The following is an 18118-nucleotide window of genomic DNA, read 5'->3' as shown; positions in this document are numbered from 1 at the left end:
TGTTTAACCTTACCAAAAGAAGACAGAGGGGAGATATGATTGCTCTCTAGAAATACATCAGAGGGATAAATACCAGAAAAGTAGAGGAGTTATTAAAGTTAAGCACCAATGTGGACCCAAGAACAAATGGATATATACTGGCCATCAACAAGTTTAGGTTTGAAATTAAATGACGGTTTCTAACCACCGGAGGAGTGAAGTTCTGGAACAGCTTTACAAGGAGAGCAGTGGGGGCAAAAAACTGGCTTCAAAACTGAGCTTGAGAAGTCTATGGAAGAGATGGTATGATGCAACTGCCTACGATGGCATGTAGCTGATCTGCAATTTCTAGCAGCAATACCTCCAAAGGCTGGTGATGGGACACTAGAGGTGGAGGGCTCAGGGTTATTAGAGAGAATTCTTTCCCAGGTGTCTGGCTGGTAGGTCTCGCCCACATGCTCAGGGTTTAACTGATCATCATATTTGGGATCAGGAAGGAATTTTCCCCTAGGTCAGACTGGCAGACACTCTGGATTGTTTTTGTTTGTTTGTTTGCCTTCCTCTGCAGCATAGGGCATGGGTCACTTGCAGATTTAAAGTAGTGTAAATGGCAAATTCTCTGTAACCTGAAGTCTTTAAATGATGATTTGATGACTTCAGTAACTCAGCCAGAGGTTAGGGATCTATTACAAGAGTGGGTGGGTGAGGACCTATGGCCTGCAACATGCAGGAGATCAGACTAGATCAGGGGTCGGCAACCTTTCAGAAGCGGTGTGCCGAGTCTTCATTTATTCACTCTAATTTAAGGTTTCGTGTGCCAGTAATACATTTTAACATTTTTAGAAGGTCTCTTTATATAAGTCTATAATATATAACTAAACTATTGTTGTATGTAAAGTAAATAAGGTTTTTAAAAATGTTTAAGAAGCTTCATTTAAAATTAAATTAAAATGCAGAGGCCCCGGACTGGTGGCCAGGACCAGGGCAGTGAGAGTGCCACTGAAAATCAGCTTGCGTGCCGAAGGCGACACGTGTGCCATAGGTTGCCTACCCCTGGACTAGATGATCATGATGTTTCCTTCTGCCCTTAAAGTCTATGAGCTTTCTCAGGTTCTGGTCCAAGACTGTGGAATGAACTCCCATGAGAACTAAGGCCCCTCACAAAACCTCACCACCTTCCATTCCAAGGACAAGGTGCACTCCTTCAATCTTGCCTTCTCTAATATAAGAGATAGCAGCATGTACATTTAAATAAACAATCCTACCAAATGTAAACACTGCACATGCAATTCTTCTCCAGAGAGAGAATGATAGAGAGAACAAACCACACATGACAGATGTTAGTAATGTCACTTAACACACTACTGGAAAGCACTCAGATATTACAGTGATGGAGCAGTATCAGAATAGAGTGGAATAGAAAGTCAGCTAGGGAAAAGTGATACAAAAGCTGTAGACAACCATTGCATCCTTTGGGTTTCTGGGCTGGCACCCTGAGGACAGGGAAGCCCTTGGTTCCCCTTCAGTGCCACCTGAACCTCTGCACAGACAGAAAAAGGACTGACTGGGCCTTGAAAAGGAGACCACAGAGTCAGAGAGCCTGGAGAGGATTGGAAATGAACTGTCCAGGGAGGTGCCTGAAACAACTACTGAGCCTGAGGAAAAAGTTGTGATCTAGCAAGAGGCAGGAAGATTGTTTAGTTGCCACAGAGGTCTGGCTGGGGAGCAAAACTTGAAATCAAGCATTTACAAGTTACCACACTAACAAGGGAAGGCTAAAACCCCAGTCAGGGAACTATTCTACAGGAGAAACTGAAGCACAACAGTGTTTCATGATGGAGCGTGGTTGACTGTGTTTCCCCACCTATATTCAGTCACCTCATGTACTGAGGATAAATTAAGTTTTCTTTTTCTCCAGAGACCTCATAGGAGAGGTTTAGATGAGATCTTCTTAATGCTGTTCTCTCTGTGGGTCTGATTCTTGGAACTGATTAAACTATGCTTGGTCCAGGACTCAACTCATTTAAAACTAAATCAAGATGTTGAGAGCAAAATTAATCAAGCAACCAAAGGACATGAAAAGAAGAAATTCTTTAATTGTCTATGCACCAGTGTTAGGAGCCAGGGTAACAAACAAGAAGAAATGGAATTGCTCATTTATGAGCATAAATTCAATCTAGTTGGTATTACGGAAACCTGGGGGGATGATTTGCATAAGTGGAATGTTAAAATCAATGGTTTTAGGAAAGACTGAGCAGGCAAAAGGGAAGGGGGAGTGGCACTCCATGTTGAAAATGGCATTACTTGTTTCCAAGTCACTGATAACTCAGAAAATTATCTTGAATGCTTACGGATCAATGTCCTAACAAATAAAGTGGCCTTCTTCCAGGTGCCCCCTTGTGGTCTCAGGGTCTGCAAGTGGCCCCTTGTCTCAGTTTCCCTCTTGGGTCCCCAGTAACTCCATGTTAGGAGGTGCCAGTGGTTAAGTCCCTCTGCTGCTTCTCCTGCCTTCAGACCTCTCCCAGGAAAAACCTTCCATCTCTGGCAGTTCTCTTTTCCTGCCCTTCTCCTGTCTGACTCAGTCTGCTCTGACTCCTTACGTCTCTTTCTCACTAGGTCTCTTATAACCCCTAGGTGCTGCTCTGCCCTCTTAACTGGCCCAACTGGGAGCTCCTGGACTGGAACAGGAGAGCTGAGTCCAGTTTCATTGAATGGGACAGCTACCCTGTTGCATGAGGTATTAGTTGGGGTCTGCTACAAACCACCAAATGACACTAGGGAACAGAATGACTGGCTCTTTATGCACCGATATCTATAATGTATAGGGGGGAAAAGCTGTGTGATTATGGGGCACTTCAATATGAGTGACATATACTGAAGGTCTCATGCTGCCAGTACTAAAACATCCTTGGAATTTCTAAATATTATAGATAATTTCCTAACAAAAGGCATTGCATCCAACAAGGGGGAATTCTTTATTAGAGCTTGTCTTGACAAATAAAGAGGAACAGATCACAGAACTAAGAATTAATGATAGCTTAAGTACGAGTGATCATGGCTTTATCACATTTATAATGTGCAAATAGTATAAAGTCCAGCCCAGTGGTATATATAATTGGTGCTATAAAAGGGCCAATTTCATAAAGCTGAAAATGATTAGGAGCCAAATCAGCTGGGAGCAAGAATTTCATCAGAAAAATGTAAATGATAATTGGAAATTGTTTAAGAACACTTTCCTAGATGCCTCAAAAGCCACAATCCTACAATCTAGAAAGAAGGCCATATTGGTTAAAAAAAAATTGTAGAGGGGAAGTGAAGGCAGCTAGAAAAAATAAAAATAATAATATATAACAAATGGAAGGGAAAGGAATTAGATTGTAATAAATCAGAAGTTAGGAATTGTAGAAAATTGATAAGGGAAGCAAGGAGAAATCTAAGGCCAGCAGAGTTCAGGACAATAAGAAGTTGGTTTTAAGTATATTAGGAACAAAAAGAAACCTAACAATAGTATTGCTCCATTAATAGATGAAAGGATAGAATTATCAATAATAATGTAGAAAAAATAGAAATGTTAAAAAAATATTTCTGTTCTTTGTTTGAAAAAAGAACAGATGATATAATCATATCATATGATAACACTCTTTCCATTCCACTAGCATCTCAGGAAGATGTTAAATGGAAGCTATCAAAGATAGACATTTTAAAATCAGGACGTCCTTGAGTTTTAAAAGAGCTATCTGAGGAGCTCACTGGACTATTAATGTTTTTTTTTTATTAAGTCCTGGAACACTAGGGAAGTTCCAGAAGAGTGGAAGAAAGCTAATGTATTGCCAATATTTAAAAAGGGTAAATTGAATGACCTGGTAGTTATAGATATGTGAGTCTGATATCGATCCTGGGCAAGATAATGGAGCAGCTGATATGGGATTCAGTTAATAAAGAATTAAAGGAAGGTAATATAATTAATGCAAATCAACATGGATTTATGGAAAATAGATCCTGTCAAACTAACTTGATATGTTTTTTTTAAATGAGATTACGAGTTTGGCTATAAAGGTAAGAGTGTTGATGTATTCGACTTCTATAAGACGTTTAACTTGGTACTTTTTATTAAAAAATTCAAACAATATAAAATTAACATGGCACACACCAAATTCATTAAAAGCTAGCTAACTATCTCAAAATATCATTGTAAATGGGGAACCATCATTGAGAAGGTATGTTTCTAGTGGGGTCCCGCAAGGATCCGTTTTTGGCCCCTTGCTTGTTAACATTTTTATCAATGACCTAGAAGAAAATATAAAATCATCACTGATAAAGTCTGTGGATGACACAAAAATTGAGGGAGTGGTAAATAATGAAGAGAGGTCACTGATACAAAGCAATCCAGATCACTTGGTAAGCTGGGCACAGACAAACAAGATGCATTTTAATATGGCTAAATGTAAATGTATACATTATGAACAAAGACTGTAGGCTATATTTACAGTATGGAGGACTCTATCCTGGGAAGCAGTGACTCTGAAAAAGAGTTAGGGATTGTGGTGGATAATAAGCTGAACATGAGCTCCCAGTGTAACGCTGTGGCCAAAAGGGCTAATGTGACACAGGAGAATCTTGAGAAGAAGGAAAGACGTTATTCTACCTCTGTATTTGGCAGTGGTGTCACTGCTGCTGGAGTACTGTGTCCAGTTCTGGTGCTCACAATTCAAGAAGGATGTTGATAAATTGGAGAGAGTTCAGAAGAACTAGAGGGATGATCAGAGGATTAGAAAACATGCATAATAGTGAGAGACTCAAGAAGCTCAATCTATTTAGCTTAACAAAGAAAGTTGGGGAGTGACATGATTACAGTCAATAAGAGCCCACTTGGGGAACAAATATTTGAAAATGGGCTCTTCAGTCTAGTAGAGAACGGTATAACATGATCCAATGGCTGGAAATTGAGGCTAGATACATTCAGGTAAATAAGGCATAATTTTTAACAGAGTGGGTAATTAACCAGCAGAACAATTTACCAAGGGTTGTGGTGGATTCTCCATCACTGGCCATTTTAAAATCAAGACTGGATGTTTGTCTAAAAGATCCGCTCTAGGCATTTTTTCAGGGAAGTTCTATGGCCTCTTTTATACAGGTGGTCAGACTAGATGATCACAATAACCCCTTCCAGCCTTGGAATTTATGAAGCCATGAATTAGAGGAGGTAGCTTTATGCCACCTTTACATCCCCTGATCTTGGCTGGGGATATATTTCAGCTGGCTAGATTTGTTAGAGCCTCAGGGATGCCCTAAGTTGTATCCAACTGTCCTGGGACCTAAAGTGTCATTTTGGCAACCAGGGATAGCCTGTCTGCTGTCCCTGAGTGCTTGGAAGTGTGTGGAATAGAGCTAGTATATTGGATTGATGTCATTTTGGGAATTGCCCCATTCTGGAGGAATACTCAGCTAGCTGGTTAGAGAACCAAGGGGTTAACTCAAGCTGCTAACCTTAGTTAAAAGCCAAGTTGCCATATTTTCACTGCTATTTTTAATCTTTTTTTTCCCCAATGCAGACATATCCTTAGATCCGATGTACTAATGGCCGATTGAGTCCTTTCTCTTTTGAATCAGCCCCATAGGAATATACTTAAACAGAATGAAAACTTAACAAATAAATATAGCACTATAAATTCAGTGCACAGTGCAATAAAATATAATGTGCACTTTATGGAAAGAATAGTATCATTTACCAATAAATCACTAATAATTGGAAGGGAAAAGACAGCTTTTAATACTTTGCTACAATACCTTCACACTAACAATATATTCATTACATTTTATGATCAAGTGTTTTTGCAAGTATTGGGAAAGGCCCCACAACGGATTTGTGCTTATTTCTAAAATCAGGCACTTTGCCACAATAGACTGTGACAGTATTTCAAACAGGCACTTCAGAGAAAATCAAAGGACTCTAACTAGTGCTGTCCGTTACAGAGGGGGCCCATGCCACAAAATTCAGATAAGGATTTGATCCACATTTCTCAGTTCTCTCCACAAAATTGGAAGTTTTTGGATAAGGGGATTCAGCTGGGCTTGTTATAAACAGGGTCCCTAATTGTGAAATACAAAGCCACAGATTTTAAGTCATCAGAGTTCATGCATTCTTATTCATATTAATCTTTCTCTTAATTATTATTTTAATACTGTGCCCAGCACCATAAAGGCTAATGCTGCCCCAAAGAGCTTGCAGTCTAATATGCTGACAGAAGAGGCCTGGGGAAACCCTTAGTAAGCAGGAGCCAGATTCTGCCACAGTTAGTAACCTTACTCTGCGAGCAGACCTACTGGGCTAGAATCTCAGCTGATGTAAAACAGTGCTGCTCCACTGAAGTCAACATTGCTAAGGGTGGAAGAATCTGGCTCCAAGTCTGTGTGCTCGTTCCACAGTGAAGTAATAATGCCTTGGAGATTATAGCTAACTTGTAACAAAGGTAATAGCTAACGTTCCTCTGGCCATTTCTCTTTGGAAGTGGGAAAGAGATAGTGTGCCATAATCAAACACTAGAAGAAATCACAGAGAGAGGATTTTTTCAAGCAGAATATGAGGAAGCATCATTATGTATCATAGGGCTAGCTCTTAAATATAATTTACAATACAATAAAAGTTTAGTTGCTCAAGACATTGCTAGGATCAGTATTTTGGAAAACAGTCTGGATACTGTGGAGGCAGCAGAAGTAAACAGGGGAAACCAGATTAAAATTTTGAAACAAACTCTAACCCCTTGGCAGAGCAACATTCTTTATTAGAGGAAAATGTGATTCTCCACAGAATAATTATTCACTGAAAATCATGCATGAGTAATGCCAAAAGCAGAAAACCATCCTCAAGTAGTAGTATAGCCTCTTTCAGCCCATGGGGAAATTATCAGAACCACTCAGGGAAAACCTATTCTTGTAGAATGAGCATACCAGGTAGGGCAGATATTGCAACAGTAAATCTTCCCATCGGCTTATGCTTGGAAAGAAAAGCACTAGAAAGCTACCTCCAATGTGGTGCAGCCAGCAAACAGCTACTCTGTGAGCCCAGAACCTTAGACTCCAGCCAGAAACAAAGATGTTCCCCATCACAAGACAATAAACTATCTCCACTAAATTTCTTCTGTTGCAATTAAATTGTTAATACCTTAGCGAAAGATCCTTGCCATACTTTACACCTGTAAAGTGCAATACACACCCACAAGATGATTTTGATCTCACTTATAGAGCCAGGCAGGAAATATTTTCCCTGTCCCAGGAATATTTTCTAGAGTTCAAAATTTCTTCCCATCTTGAGTCAGGACGAAAACTCTAAATCTCAAAAATATTCATGAACTGTTCTACTCACTTACGCCAGTGTGAATCAGAAATAAGTGGAGCTGGCCCACTGTGTAAAATCTGTATAAGTGACATCACAATTAGGCCCCACATAAATCAATAAAGTCTTGGTTACAGATTTCTCAGAAAAGATTTTGATTTTAGTTACCTTTGGACTTTAATCCCCTTCACACACACACACACCCACCCCATGTTTGCTTTCTTTGATGTTCTTGAATACTTGCTGTGTTGGCTTTAGAGAGAATGTTCAGATACTTCACAAACTACACTAATGTATATGAAGTTAACATTGCTATCTGTGAGCTTATTATAATCTTGATTTTCGTGAGGATTGTTCTTTCCTACTTTGGAGTCTGGCTCAGCTTTTTTATTTTATCTCATTCTCTTTTTGTGGGACTTGTGGCAGCAATTGTGACTAAGGGACATTAGAAAATGGAGGGTATTTTATTGTCCTTCTGCAGGACATGTGTGTATTCTGTTTTTTCCATTACATTTAATGATACATTCTGATGGTTTTCTGTAAAAATCAGTAACACGGTTTATAAAAACAAAAAACAAAAACAAAAGCCCCACTACAACCCCAAAACAGATATCAATGCTATATACGTTCAGATGCAAGTTAAATGGCCTTCAGAGACCACATATAGCAGATTCCTAAATGAGGGATGAAATCCTGCCTTTCAGAAGTCAAGAGGAGTTTGTCATTGACTACAGTGAGGCCAGGATTCCCTCAAAGATATTTATTGGATGAAACAACCGATGTGTAAGAAATAGCAGTAGGTAACATCCTACTTTCCAACAACTCCACAGCTTTTTGTGCTATTAACTGATACTAAATTATTATAGGATGTTCTTAGAATACAGCACGATAGGTGGATGCATGGAAGCAACAGAGGTACGAGCTCAAAAGGCTGCCAAGCAACCAAAGCTGGATTTTTAACCCATCTTGTCCCTATGAACTAAGTTGTTATATTTTTTTTTAGCAATTTCCTTAGGAAAACAAGCAAAAGAGAACTCCAATGTCTTAAAAAAACCCAATGAAAACCAACCTGCCTTTGTATCTTTTTAATACTAATGTTTAAAATGTCTTAAACTGATGTAGCATTTGATATGGCGTATTCTGTATAAATGGTTGAGAATGTGATAGAACATGGTAAAATCATCTTAACATTGATGTTTTGTAAAAAGCTTGGTGTACAATTCGAAGATGTTTCTTATGACAAAAATTTATGGAGCCAAATTCATGTTCTTTTTTATTTGAAAGAATGTACAATCACCGCCTGCAATTTTTCGTTCAGGCTGGTGAATAGTTTCCATTCCAGAGAAATAAATGTCCCTGGATTAGAAAAAAAAAAAAACCTGAAAAATACTAACACGTTTTTGGAGAGCATGATTTTCTGCCTTGTAGATTATTAAAAATAAATCAATGATCTTATTAAATCCATCATTTAAGATTATGAAAGAAGTCCGTTTAGGGAAAGGGATGCTGCTTACATTTATCTGCTCTCTGATTATCATCACCATCATCTGTCAGTAGCAGCTGAACTTGAGAAGAGCGGTTCTCATGAGAAGGTGGGACGGATCTGACCAGCCTGCAGGTTTTGCTTTTTTTGATGAATTCTGGGTTGTACGTCAAGCAGAAGCTTCCCCAAGGGTCACTAAAGTTTAAAAGGCCTGATTCTCACTTACACAAACCTCCCTCTACACCACTTGAGTCCTAAAATGGGCGTAATTTTTATACCCTTTGTTTAACTGGGAATCTGGTTCTGCTGAGAACAGACCAGCAGGCCTAGTGGTCCAGGTACCAGGTCTTGCTGCACTGCATGGAGGAACAGGGTGAGCCCTGAACAGGAAATCCACCTGGAGGGAGCAGCACTGCATTCCTTACGAGGAAGAGGAAAATAGGTTAATGAGCTGGTCACTACCCTCCAACAGACTGAGTAGGTAGGTAACAAGCTGTTAGCAAATGGCATTAACCAAACTGTTACAAAACTTCAGACAGGTTTCATTTAAGGGCGGGTAAATATTCAAGATGATATTTTAATTTAACTGAACCTGTTCACTTGTTCTGAGTGACGGGTACAGGAAGGGTTAAATTCTGCCTTCAGATAGACATGAATATCATCCATAATGTTCACTCGGGATCTGATTTTGACCTCGCTTATGCCAGTTTTACATCACTGTAACTGCACTGACTTCAGTGGTGTTATTACTGATTTACATCCGTGTAAGTGAGAGGAGGATCAGGCCCCGTGTGCAACACTCTACTGGGAGAATCTGCATTAGTTAATTTTTGCACTTCAAACTGGAAATCACAAGATATAATTCATAAAGAAACCACCACCTATTGCCATGTGACTGGTAGTGATTCTCCATCATCCACTTTCTGTGCCTTATTCTACAGCAACCTAAGTAACATACTATGGACTAGGTGATTTTAGGCACAACCCTGATGTAACTGTGTAACTGCACCACCCCAAAGAGAGGCCCTGTGGAAGCACTGTGTCCCTGAGACACCCCTCAGAGTCACAATTTCCTTGCCTTCCTTCCTCATTGCTCCTGGGGTGTGGTCAGTGCCTGCTGGCTTTCACCAGCAGAAAATTAGCACACACATCACTGTGGCTCACTGGCGGCTTGGCATGAAGCTCTGCCCATTCCCCATTCCTCCCGGATCACCATCTCCAAGGAGAGACTAAGAAGGGGTACCAGTGCTTACTTCTGTGTCCCTGGACCCAAGGTGCAGCTAGCTCATATAGGAGTACCGGGTGTGGGGTGGGGAGAGAGACTCTTACTCCCCTCAAAGCCTGTGCAGGACAAGCTGTAATTTAGCCCTACCTTATTAATATGACATCAAGAATGGATCCAAGAAAAAGAAATGATTTTTTGCCTTGCATGTGAACTCTGCTTATTTAAAATTAGAATTTTAGCCACAGGGAGCTAGTTCCTAGAGCCACAGGAAGCAAGTTCCAAGAATCTTCTGCTTCATGCGCTTTTCCCTGCATATGCTGACTTGACTCTCCCCAAAAATATACAATGCCACCATTCTGCCAGGGAATTTTCATGCAGCATCCATGAACAATTCAGCAAAACAAAAACAAAACCAGTTTATATACATATTGCTTGAGTCCTCTTTATTAATATTATCCGCTTTTGAGTGAACCCGTTTTAAATATGTCTTGTAAGTAAATTCTCCAATGTTTATATAAAACAGAACTGTACCTTGAATGTATGTGCACTGTTGGGATTAAACAGCTGGTGCTTCCCAGATCCCAGAATAATAGGACCAGAAGACTTGTTTTCTCCATAAGCGTAAAGGGACACTGTTGCTGTTGTGCCAGCTGTTTGGAAGTCCCCAGTGACTACAGTAATCTTCCAGTCTCCTTCTGCAGAGTAAAAATAAAATGGAAACACTTTTATCACAGCAACTGCTATGTGGCTGGGGAGCTGCCTACTGCAAATCATGCATGACCAAGTCCCAGAGGACTGTAACTATTGTGCACCTGAGAAGCAATGGTGTTCAGAGACATGCTGGCTGAATTGCAAAATAATGTTGGAAATTCAGGTTCAGCTTGGATAAGGATCCAACAGCTCAGATGCTTATCTCAGCCTCTCCTCAAGTCTGCAAAGTTAGGCTGGAAATCTCATGAGAACTGGCTGCTCTCTTAAGATTTCTGGCAATTTCCCACCTGGAGCATCTGTGATGGATGGGGGGGGATCCTTTCCTTCAGGATTTGGATCACAATCCTCCTGGCTGCTGCCCATAAATTCCATAGGAACAAAAAGTATCAGAACATTTCAAAACCTTTACAAATATTTGAATTAAGTCAAAATTATCCTCATCTTGTCTCCTTATCCCTGCCCAAATATTAGTGCGTCATGTAACCAAGCACTCTAGTTGCAAGAGGGAAAGTGTGGGATTGAGATCATCTGTGAGTGGATCTCTATGTTAAAGGAAAGATCCAGAAAACTTTGTGAGCCACTGATATAAGACATCCCTGATCTCTGTATACTATAATGCCATTTCATCTGCAATACACTGCATACATGTTATATAAATATCTGCAATCGGCTTAATACAAATCTCATTAAGAAGATCAATTCACAAAGAGAAATTGTGCTCCTACATCTGAGAACAGGAATCATGAGCTCTCTGCCATTTCTTTTACTGTGCTTTTTGCCATGTGTGTGCAACAGGTTCCACCTAGTGACTTTAATTCATTTTGGAGAAAGCAAAACAGTTTGGAGAAAGCAAAATAAAATCCTAGCCCACAGACTTGTTGTAGATAAACGCCACAGTATACACTGCAGTTTTATTAATAAAAAGCCTTGGGTTTGTTAATTGCCACATGAGTCAAGACTCAGGAATCAGACTGAAATGCTTTATTTTGGGCAATGGTTCTACTGCAACCTGGGAGAGGAGTTGGGATAGGTAGTGTGATCTCCTGTTTTCCATGCCAGTAAGAGCTGGGTTCCAACTGAAAATGATATAGCAAGTTTCAGGGGCAGGGGGATTTTCAAGCACATGAGGGAAGCTAAAGACCCATTTCCCATTGAAAGGCAATGGGAGTTGGGCCTAACTCCCCTTTGTGACTTTGAAAAATTTTCCCCTCATGTCAATTTCTAGAGACCCACTTTCCTAGCAAAGGAACCACATTTACAGGTGGCAGGAGATACATTTACCTCCATTGGAGGAAGGATTACCCCCAAAATACTGGAGGTAGAAGAATTAAAGAGGTGAAAAGGGGGATTCTGAAGGACTCCCTATTCCAACACTCGGTGTATAAGACTATTTTTAAAAATGAAAATCTGCCTTTTCTATTTCCCAACAATGTAATTTTACTTTTCAGAAAGCCCGGGTTACTTTGGGGTCATTTGGCTGGCAAAGAAAGGAGTCTCGTTACTTAAGAGATAACATGACAAATAAAGAACATTACTGACAAGATATAAAATGCAGCATGTTCTACCTCAGTTCAAATTCTGAGTTCCAAAATTCTCTGGAAAGACACTGCGGTGCAAAATTTTAAATGTGCTAAAAAAATATTTTTTTGCCTGGATTTCTATGTTGCCTCAATTATAGTGTCCCAAAAGTCTTTCCTCCTACATTCTAAAGACTGCTCATCATGTTAGTATGATGTTAGTACAGAACTTTCTCCTAAAATCTACTTAGGTAGTGTGAGATTGTTGTGCTTAGGTTTGGGGAAGGTGGGAGATGAGGGGCAGTTATGATCCTCAATTTGTGTCCTTAAGGTAGGCAATGCAGTCTCGGAGTAGCATTATTAGTGCTCTCAAGTCTGGACATTCTGCCTAGCTTTGGGAAATGCAGAGGAGACATCCCTAAAAGAACCTTTTACAAGTAGAAATGGGCCTACGCAGTGAAGTTCAGCTGTGCCTCCTGAGCTGAAACTCTCGAAAGATGGGGATATCTGGATTCAGGTTTAAATTTGGACTGTTATGCAGTACGAGGCCATCACTGAAGTCCAAATCCTAATCTCAACCAGGTGTGAATTCTCCCAAAGGCATGTTGGGGGTCTTGGTTTGCCCCCATCTTCCTTACACTGATCTCCTAAAAGTTTTGAAATGTGATTTGTTGTTTGGTATAAGAAGAGATGCAGAAGTAAAAGGAGCGTGTGGCAGTGGAGAAGACAGTAATAAAGACAGACAAGGAGAATGATACAGTGGAGTGTATGTATGGGATAAGGATCTCAAGACTTTCTAATCCCCAAGTGGAAGCAAGTGCCCTAACCACTGGGATGGGCTATAAAATCAGTCGGTTTCTCTCTCAATATTTCCTGTTGGAGCTGTTACATTGTGTATAAATAATTGACCATCCAATAGAATAGAGTCCCCAGTCTAACTTGGGATGTTGGAGTCCAGGTTCAAATCCCTGCTCTGAATCAAGAACTTAAACCTAGGCCTTCCAAGTCCCAGGTAAGTACTCTAACCACTGGGCTAGTGGCATTCTAGGATTGGCTCATTTCTCATATAGCCTAGAACTGAGGATATTTTCATCAAAGCCAATAAGTATCCACAAAACATATCAGTTTCAACAGAAAGAAAAGGTACTCAGATTTTTATCAACCAGCTCTACCAGCCAGCAAGATGGTGCTTCATTCTGGTTCTGGATCAGGGTCAAAATGCTAAACTCAGAGTGCTCTTTGCAGGCCCAAGCCTGTGATGTCCACTGAAAATACGTGAACTGAATACATCATAAACTTAGAAGCCCACTCCCCATCATTTTTCTAGACTTAAGTGGCCATTTCTATATGCAGTGATTATATTGCATGGTCAGACACACTTGGCTGAATTGATACAATGTAGTGTCCAGTTCTGTGGACGCAGGAAGAACTAGACAGAGTTCCTTCTAAAACTGACTAAAGACTAGGAACTGGATTGGTGGAACTATGGCAGTATTAACAAGCAAGCCCCAGCACAGAGCCTGGTAACTGCAAAGAAAATGTTCTTTCTGAGAAAGGCAATAAAGGATGAAGGAAAAAGTAGTTGTTATTCAAAATAAAATGTATACAAGTAAAATGTGGATTTGAATATAATTTGCAGAATAGATACAAATTTTATAATTAACAATTTGCCTCAGGGACACCACTTGAAAAGAGGTACTTGGGTCTCAGTGGATATCTTGATTGCTACAGTGAATTATGAACACATTTTAAAACTTTTTCCTGACATCTTCTAAATTGTTGCTCAAGCTACAGCATAAAGTATTCCTTACAGCCGGGGGGGAAAGTTGTGTGTTATTCAGATATATGTAACGTAATTTTATCAGGACAGAAAAGTCAATCTGGGCAAGAAAGAAATTGCAGGTAGAATTGGAAAATGGAGAACTAATGGAAAGAGCTAATTATACATGGCCTTGGGTGACAGATGCCACAGAGCCATGATGGAAAGATTAACTAAAAAAAGTAAAATTCAGATGGATTATCATTAATTACTAGGAAAATTATAAATGCCCAGATAACCAGTGAAAGACCACAAAATTATTGGCATGAAAAATGACAGAATAAGGAAAAGAATTTTCAAATAGCACCGCTGAAGTGATTTATCATTTAAACCAAAATGAAGAGTTCAGGGCTTACTGCAATAGTCTAATTGTGTATTGTAATTAAAAATGTAAAAGCAAATAAATAGGCAAAAAATGTGCAAGGCAGGTAGTTCTGAAACAGAGACACTCTTGATTAGAATACAGAAGGCAGCAGCAGGATTTACCATTTGCTTCATCTTGCATTTTCAGCTGACGATTTATTTGCAGTTCTGCCAAAAATAAAATATGAAGTGCAGTTAATAATAGACCTGGCTGGTTACATTAAGAAAAGGTGGAGGGAAAGATAGTGTGATATTAACCTTTGGGCTCCTGCATAAGCAAATCCTCCCTCTCTCACCTCCTAATTATAATATAATATAATATAATATAATATAATATAATATAATATAATATAATATAAACACACATATATAAAAACTTGCCTAGGAAATGGAACTATGAAAGCTGCAAAAGGGTTAAGGTTAAATTTTAAGTATAAATTCAGCACAAAGATTCTGAGCAAACCATACAAATTATTGATTTCATCTCCATAATGTAACAATAACCCTTACCTTCAGGGTAGAGCTCGATTTCTGAGTGAATTATTCCCTGGGACATAAATGGAAGCCACCTGAGCATAAGCAAGCAAATAAGAAAGAAGATTGGAATCAATTTGTTCTTCATTGCATGTAACTGAATGATTGGAGGATTATTTTGAATGTTAAACCTGTGTAGTAGCAGGGGAATTGTCTCTTGAGCAGGTGCAGTATAGTTTGATACATAGTACAAATTCAGGTCTCGAACCTACAAAGGGACTGTGCAGGTTTAAGAGCCCTTGCTGACATAAACTGTACCTTTGCAGGATTGGGGCCTAAAGACAACATTCAAGATAGCAGAGAACTGGTGTGGAAAAAATAAGATCCAGCCTCAACTATAACAGCTGAATCAAAATCAAAGGTGTCTTATTTTGAAGAGGGTTTGGATAAGCACTGCCTATCCCATAACTCTAATATAGTTACTCCTCAAAGAGATAGTTATTTTTACTTAAGGTAAACTCTCAGTCCCTGGGCCAGAAGTGCATATAGTATTTGTTCCGTTTGGAGAAGCCAGCCTATAGAAAGCCCCATGACATGACACCCCAGGCTGGGAGTGTCCACAGAGATAGTTGGTGCATATTAGAAGTTAGAGAAAACGAGCTGGAATTGATTCACTTTACTTACTCCTAATCAGGGGATGACAGACGGCCATTAGCCTACTCTCATATACAACCATTTTACACCGGGGCACAGCATTGGCTCTGTTCCTCATTTGCATTAATGGCTGTAACAGTCAGGGTCCAGACAGCCCAAGGGGAGGACAGAAGGTTTAAACCCCACAAATGAGCAGCTGAACCAACTGATTGCAGACTGTATTATTGTACAGTAAGCATATTGAGTAAGGCCTTTCATGCAAGCCTGGAACATTCTGAACTTGATGGTCATTCTGAGAGATGTATACAGACTATGGTTATGAATCTATGTATTTATGCATATAGAAAACTGTGCTCATAACCTGTACTACAATTTCAACTACACACCACAGCCCGGACGGCACCTTCCAAGACACCGGCTCCAATTAACAACCCACTGTCTAGCCAGGAAAAGACAATGGAGTTAATGGAAAGTTGTCGAGACATCCTGGCTCTCAGGTACAAGGGAATTTCTTCACTCTGAATAAACATGAGTCATCATGGACTGAGAGAAAAAAAAAGTAGACACAAGCCTGCTTGTAAAAGGCTTTTTCCACAGTTTTCTGACAGTCACTTGGCAAGTGCTGTCCATGAAATGCTGGATTCTATTACAGCTAGGGGTATGCTGGGAAACTGTTCAAAGGCAATAGATAACTTGTATTAGAAAAGGGTTGTGTCTTTATGTTTCTTTCCTGGGTCACTTGTATATGTTTGTTCTCTCTTACTATTTCATCTTTGAATCTGTGGCTTTTCTATTACTTAAGCCTTTTGTTTAGCTTTACCCCAAACAGGTCTCTCATGTGCAAACTGTGTGGAATGTGTGCGCCAAAGTAAACTGGTGTCTGGGGGGCTGGTTCATGCCTTGAGGGGTGATGAACCAGAGGGCATTTGTCCAACTGTCTGGTAATTAAGAACTTCGGAAGGATGGATTTGGGAAGGCCTGGGACTGAAAGCGTGTTGGTGTCACCCTGCAAGGAGTAACTAGGCTGGTGAGAGCCAGGGTGAGATCTTGGGTCTGAACCACAGCGGCACAGCACCAAGGCATCTAAGTACAGGGCAGGCGGTGACAGAAAAGTCAAGTGGGATGGACTCTTCCTCCACTGGCCTGCATTCCTCCACTGTTCCAGCCTCAGAGCTGCAGTCACCACTGCCACTGTGTAACCCATGCCTGCTTGGTGTGGCACTCTGTCTCCCTCTAGTGGCAGCTAGACCAGCCAGAGACTGATTAACCTGCTACAGTTTTGGCTAAGAGACCGGTGCCTTCTAGCTCAGTGGTTTTCAAACATTTTTTCTGGGGACCCAGTTGAAGAAAATTGTTGATGCCCGTGACCCAACAGAGCTGGGGATGAGGGGTTTGGGGTGTGGGAGGGGCTCAGGTCTGGGGCAGAGGATTGGGGTGTGGGGGTGAGGGCTGCAGGGTGGGGCTGGGAATGAGGGGTTCAGGGTGTGGGAGGGGGCTCTGAGCTGGGGCAGGGGGTTGGGGTGCAGGAGGGGGTCAGGGTTCTGGGCTGGGAGTGCAGGCTCTGGGGTGGAGCTGGGGATGAGGGGTTTGGGGTGCAGGAGAGGGTTCTGGGTTTGGGGGGCTCAGGGCTGGGGCAGGAGATTGGGGCACCTGTCCTGGCACTGTGGACCGCACTGAACCCTGGAAGCGGCCAGCAGCAGGTCTGGCTCCTAGGCAGAGGCGCACAAGTGGCTCCTAGGCAGAGGCGCGTAAGTGGTTCCACATGACTCTCACCAGCAGGCACTGCCCCTACAGCTCCCATTGGCCGGGAACGTGCGGAGCTGGTGCTCGGGGCTGGGGCAGCACGCGGAGCCCCGTGGCCCCCCTGCCTAGAAGCCGGAGCCACTGCTGGCTGCTTCGGGGGCACAGCGCAGTGTCAGAAAAGGAAGGCACTAGCCTCCCTTTTCTGGGCAGCACTGCCGACAGGACTTTTAACATCCCGGTTGGTGGTGCTGACCAGAGCAAGGCGACCCAGCACCTTACATGCCGTGACCCAGTAGTGGGTCGTGACCCACGGTTTGTAAAATGCTGTTCTAGCTCATGCTAAAGAGGCTCATGCATTGAGCCCCAAAGATCCCAAGTTTGATCCCGGCTACCGACAAGTCATCAGTGTTACAAATGGGGGGAGGTGAGATTTAGTAGTGGTATCCACAAAGTTGCAGGTGCATACGCCTCCCAACACATGTCAAATCTCCCTTAAGTGTCAGGGTAGAGGAAGCCCCTCTGATGCTCAGCTGTGAGGTATGCAGGATGCCTGCACTCACTGCAGGGGTTCTCCTCCTCCCACATTCTGACAGCAGATCTGTCATACTTCTGCTACCTATCAGGTAGTATATGCCTGCTTGGTGTGTGCAAAACAATCTTTGCCTCATAGGAAATGAAAATGATTCAGCTGAAAGCACAAGAGAAAATGTTCAATTTCTCAAATCTTCTCTACCCGCCAGAAAATCAGAGCTGCATCTGGATGTCTCATTCTATCTGTTTCCAAGCACCACATGTCAATTTCACACCAAGGAATAGC

General features: G+C 41.3%; 1 protein-coding gene across 11 annotated transcripts in view; it reads right to left on the bottom strand.

The window, feature by feature from the left end:
• RP1 (RP1 axonemal microtubule associated) overlaps nucleotides 1-18118 on the bottom strand; it is a 314354-nt gene that overhangs the window by 152812 nt on the left and 143424 nt on the right. For all 11 annotated transcript variants that reach the window (XM_039527284.1, XM_039527282.1, XM_039527283.1 and 8 more), the window contains 3 exons: nucleotides 14941-14999; nucleotides 14554-14598; nucleotides 10552-10715 (listed from right to left, as the gene is read on the bottom strand). In XM_039527284.1, the coding sequence (XP_039383218.1) occupies nucleotides 10552-10715; nucleotides 14554-14598; nucleotides 14941-14999 (268 nt within the window). The remainder of the gene's footprint in view (nucleotides 1-10551; nucleotides 10716-14553; nucleotides 14599-14940; nucleotides 15000-18118) is intronic.

Source organism: Mauremys reevesii, linkage group 2 (assembly GCF_016161935.1).
Source record: "Mauremys reevesii isolate NIE-2019 linkage group 2, ASM1616193v1, whole genome shotgun sequence".
NCBI lineage: Eukaryota > Metazoa > Chordata > Testudines > Geoemydidae > Mauremys > Mauremys reevesii.
The sequence above is the reverse complement of the archived record's forward strand: the minus strand, read 5'-3'. Positions and strand labels throughout refer to the sequence as shown.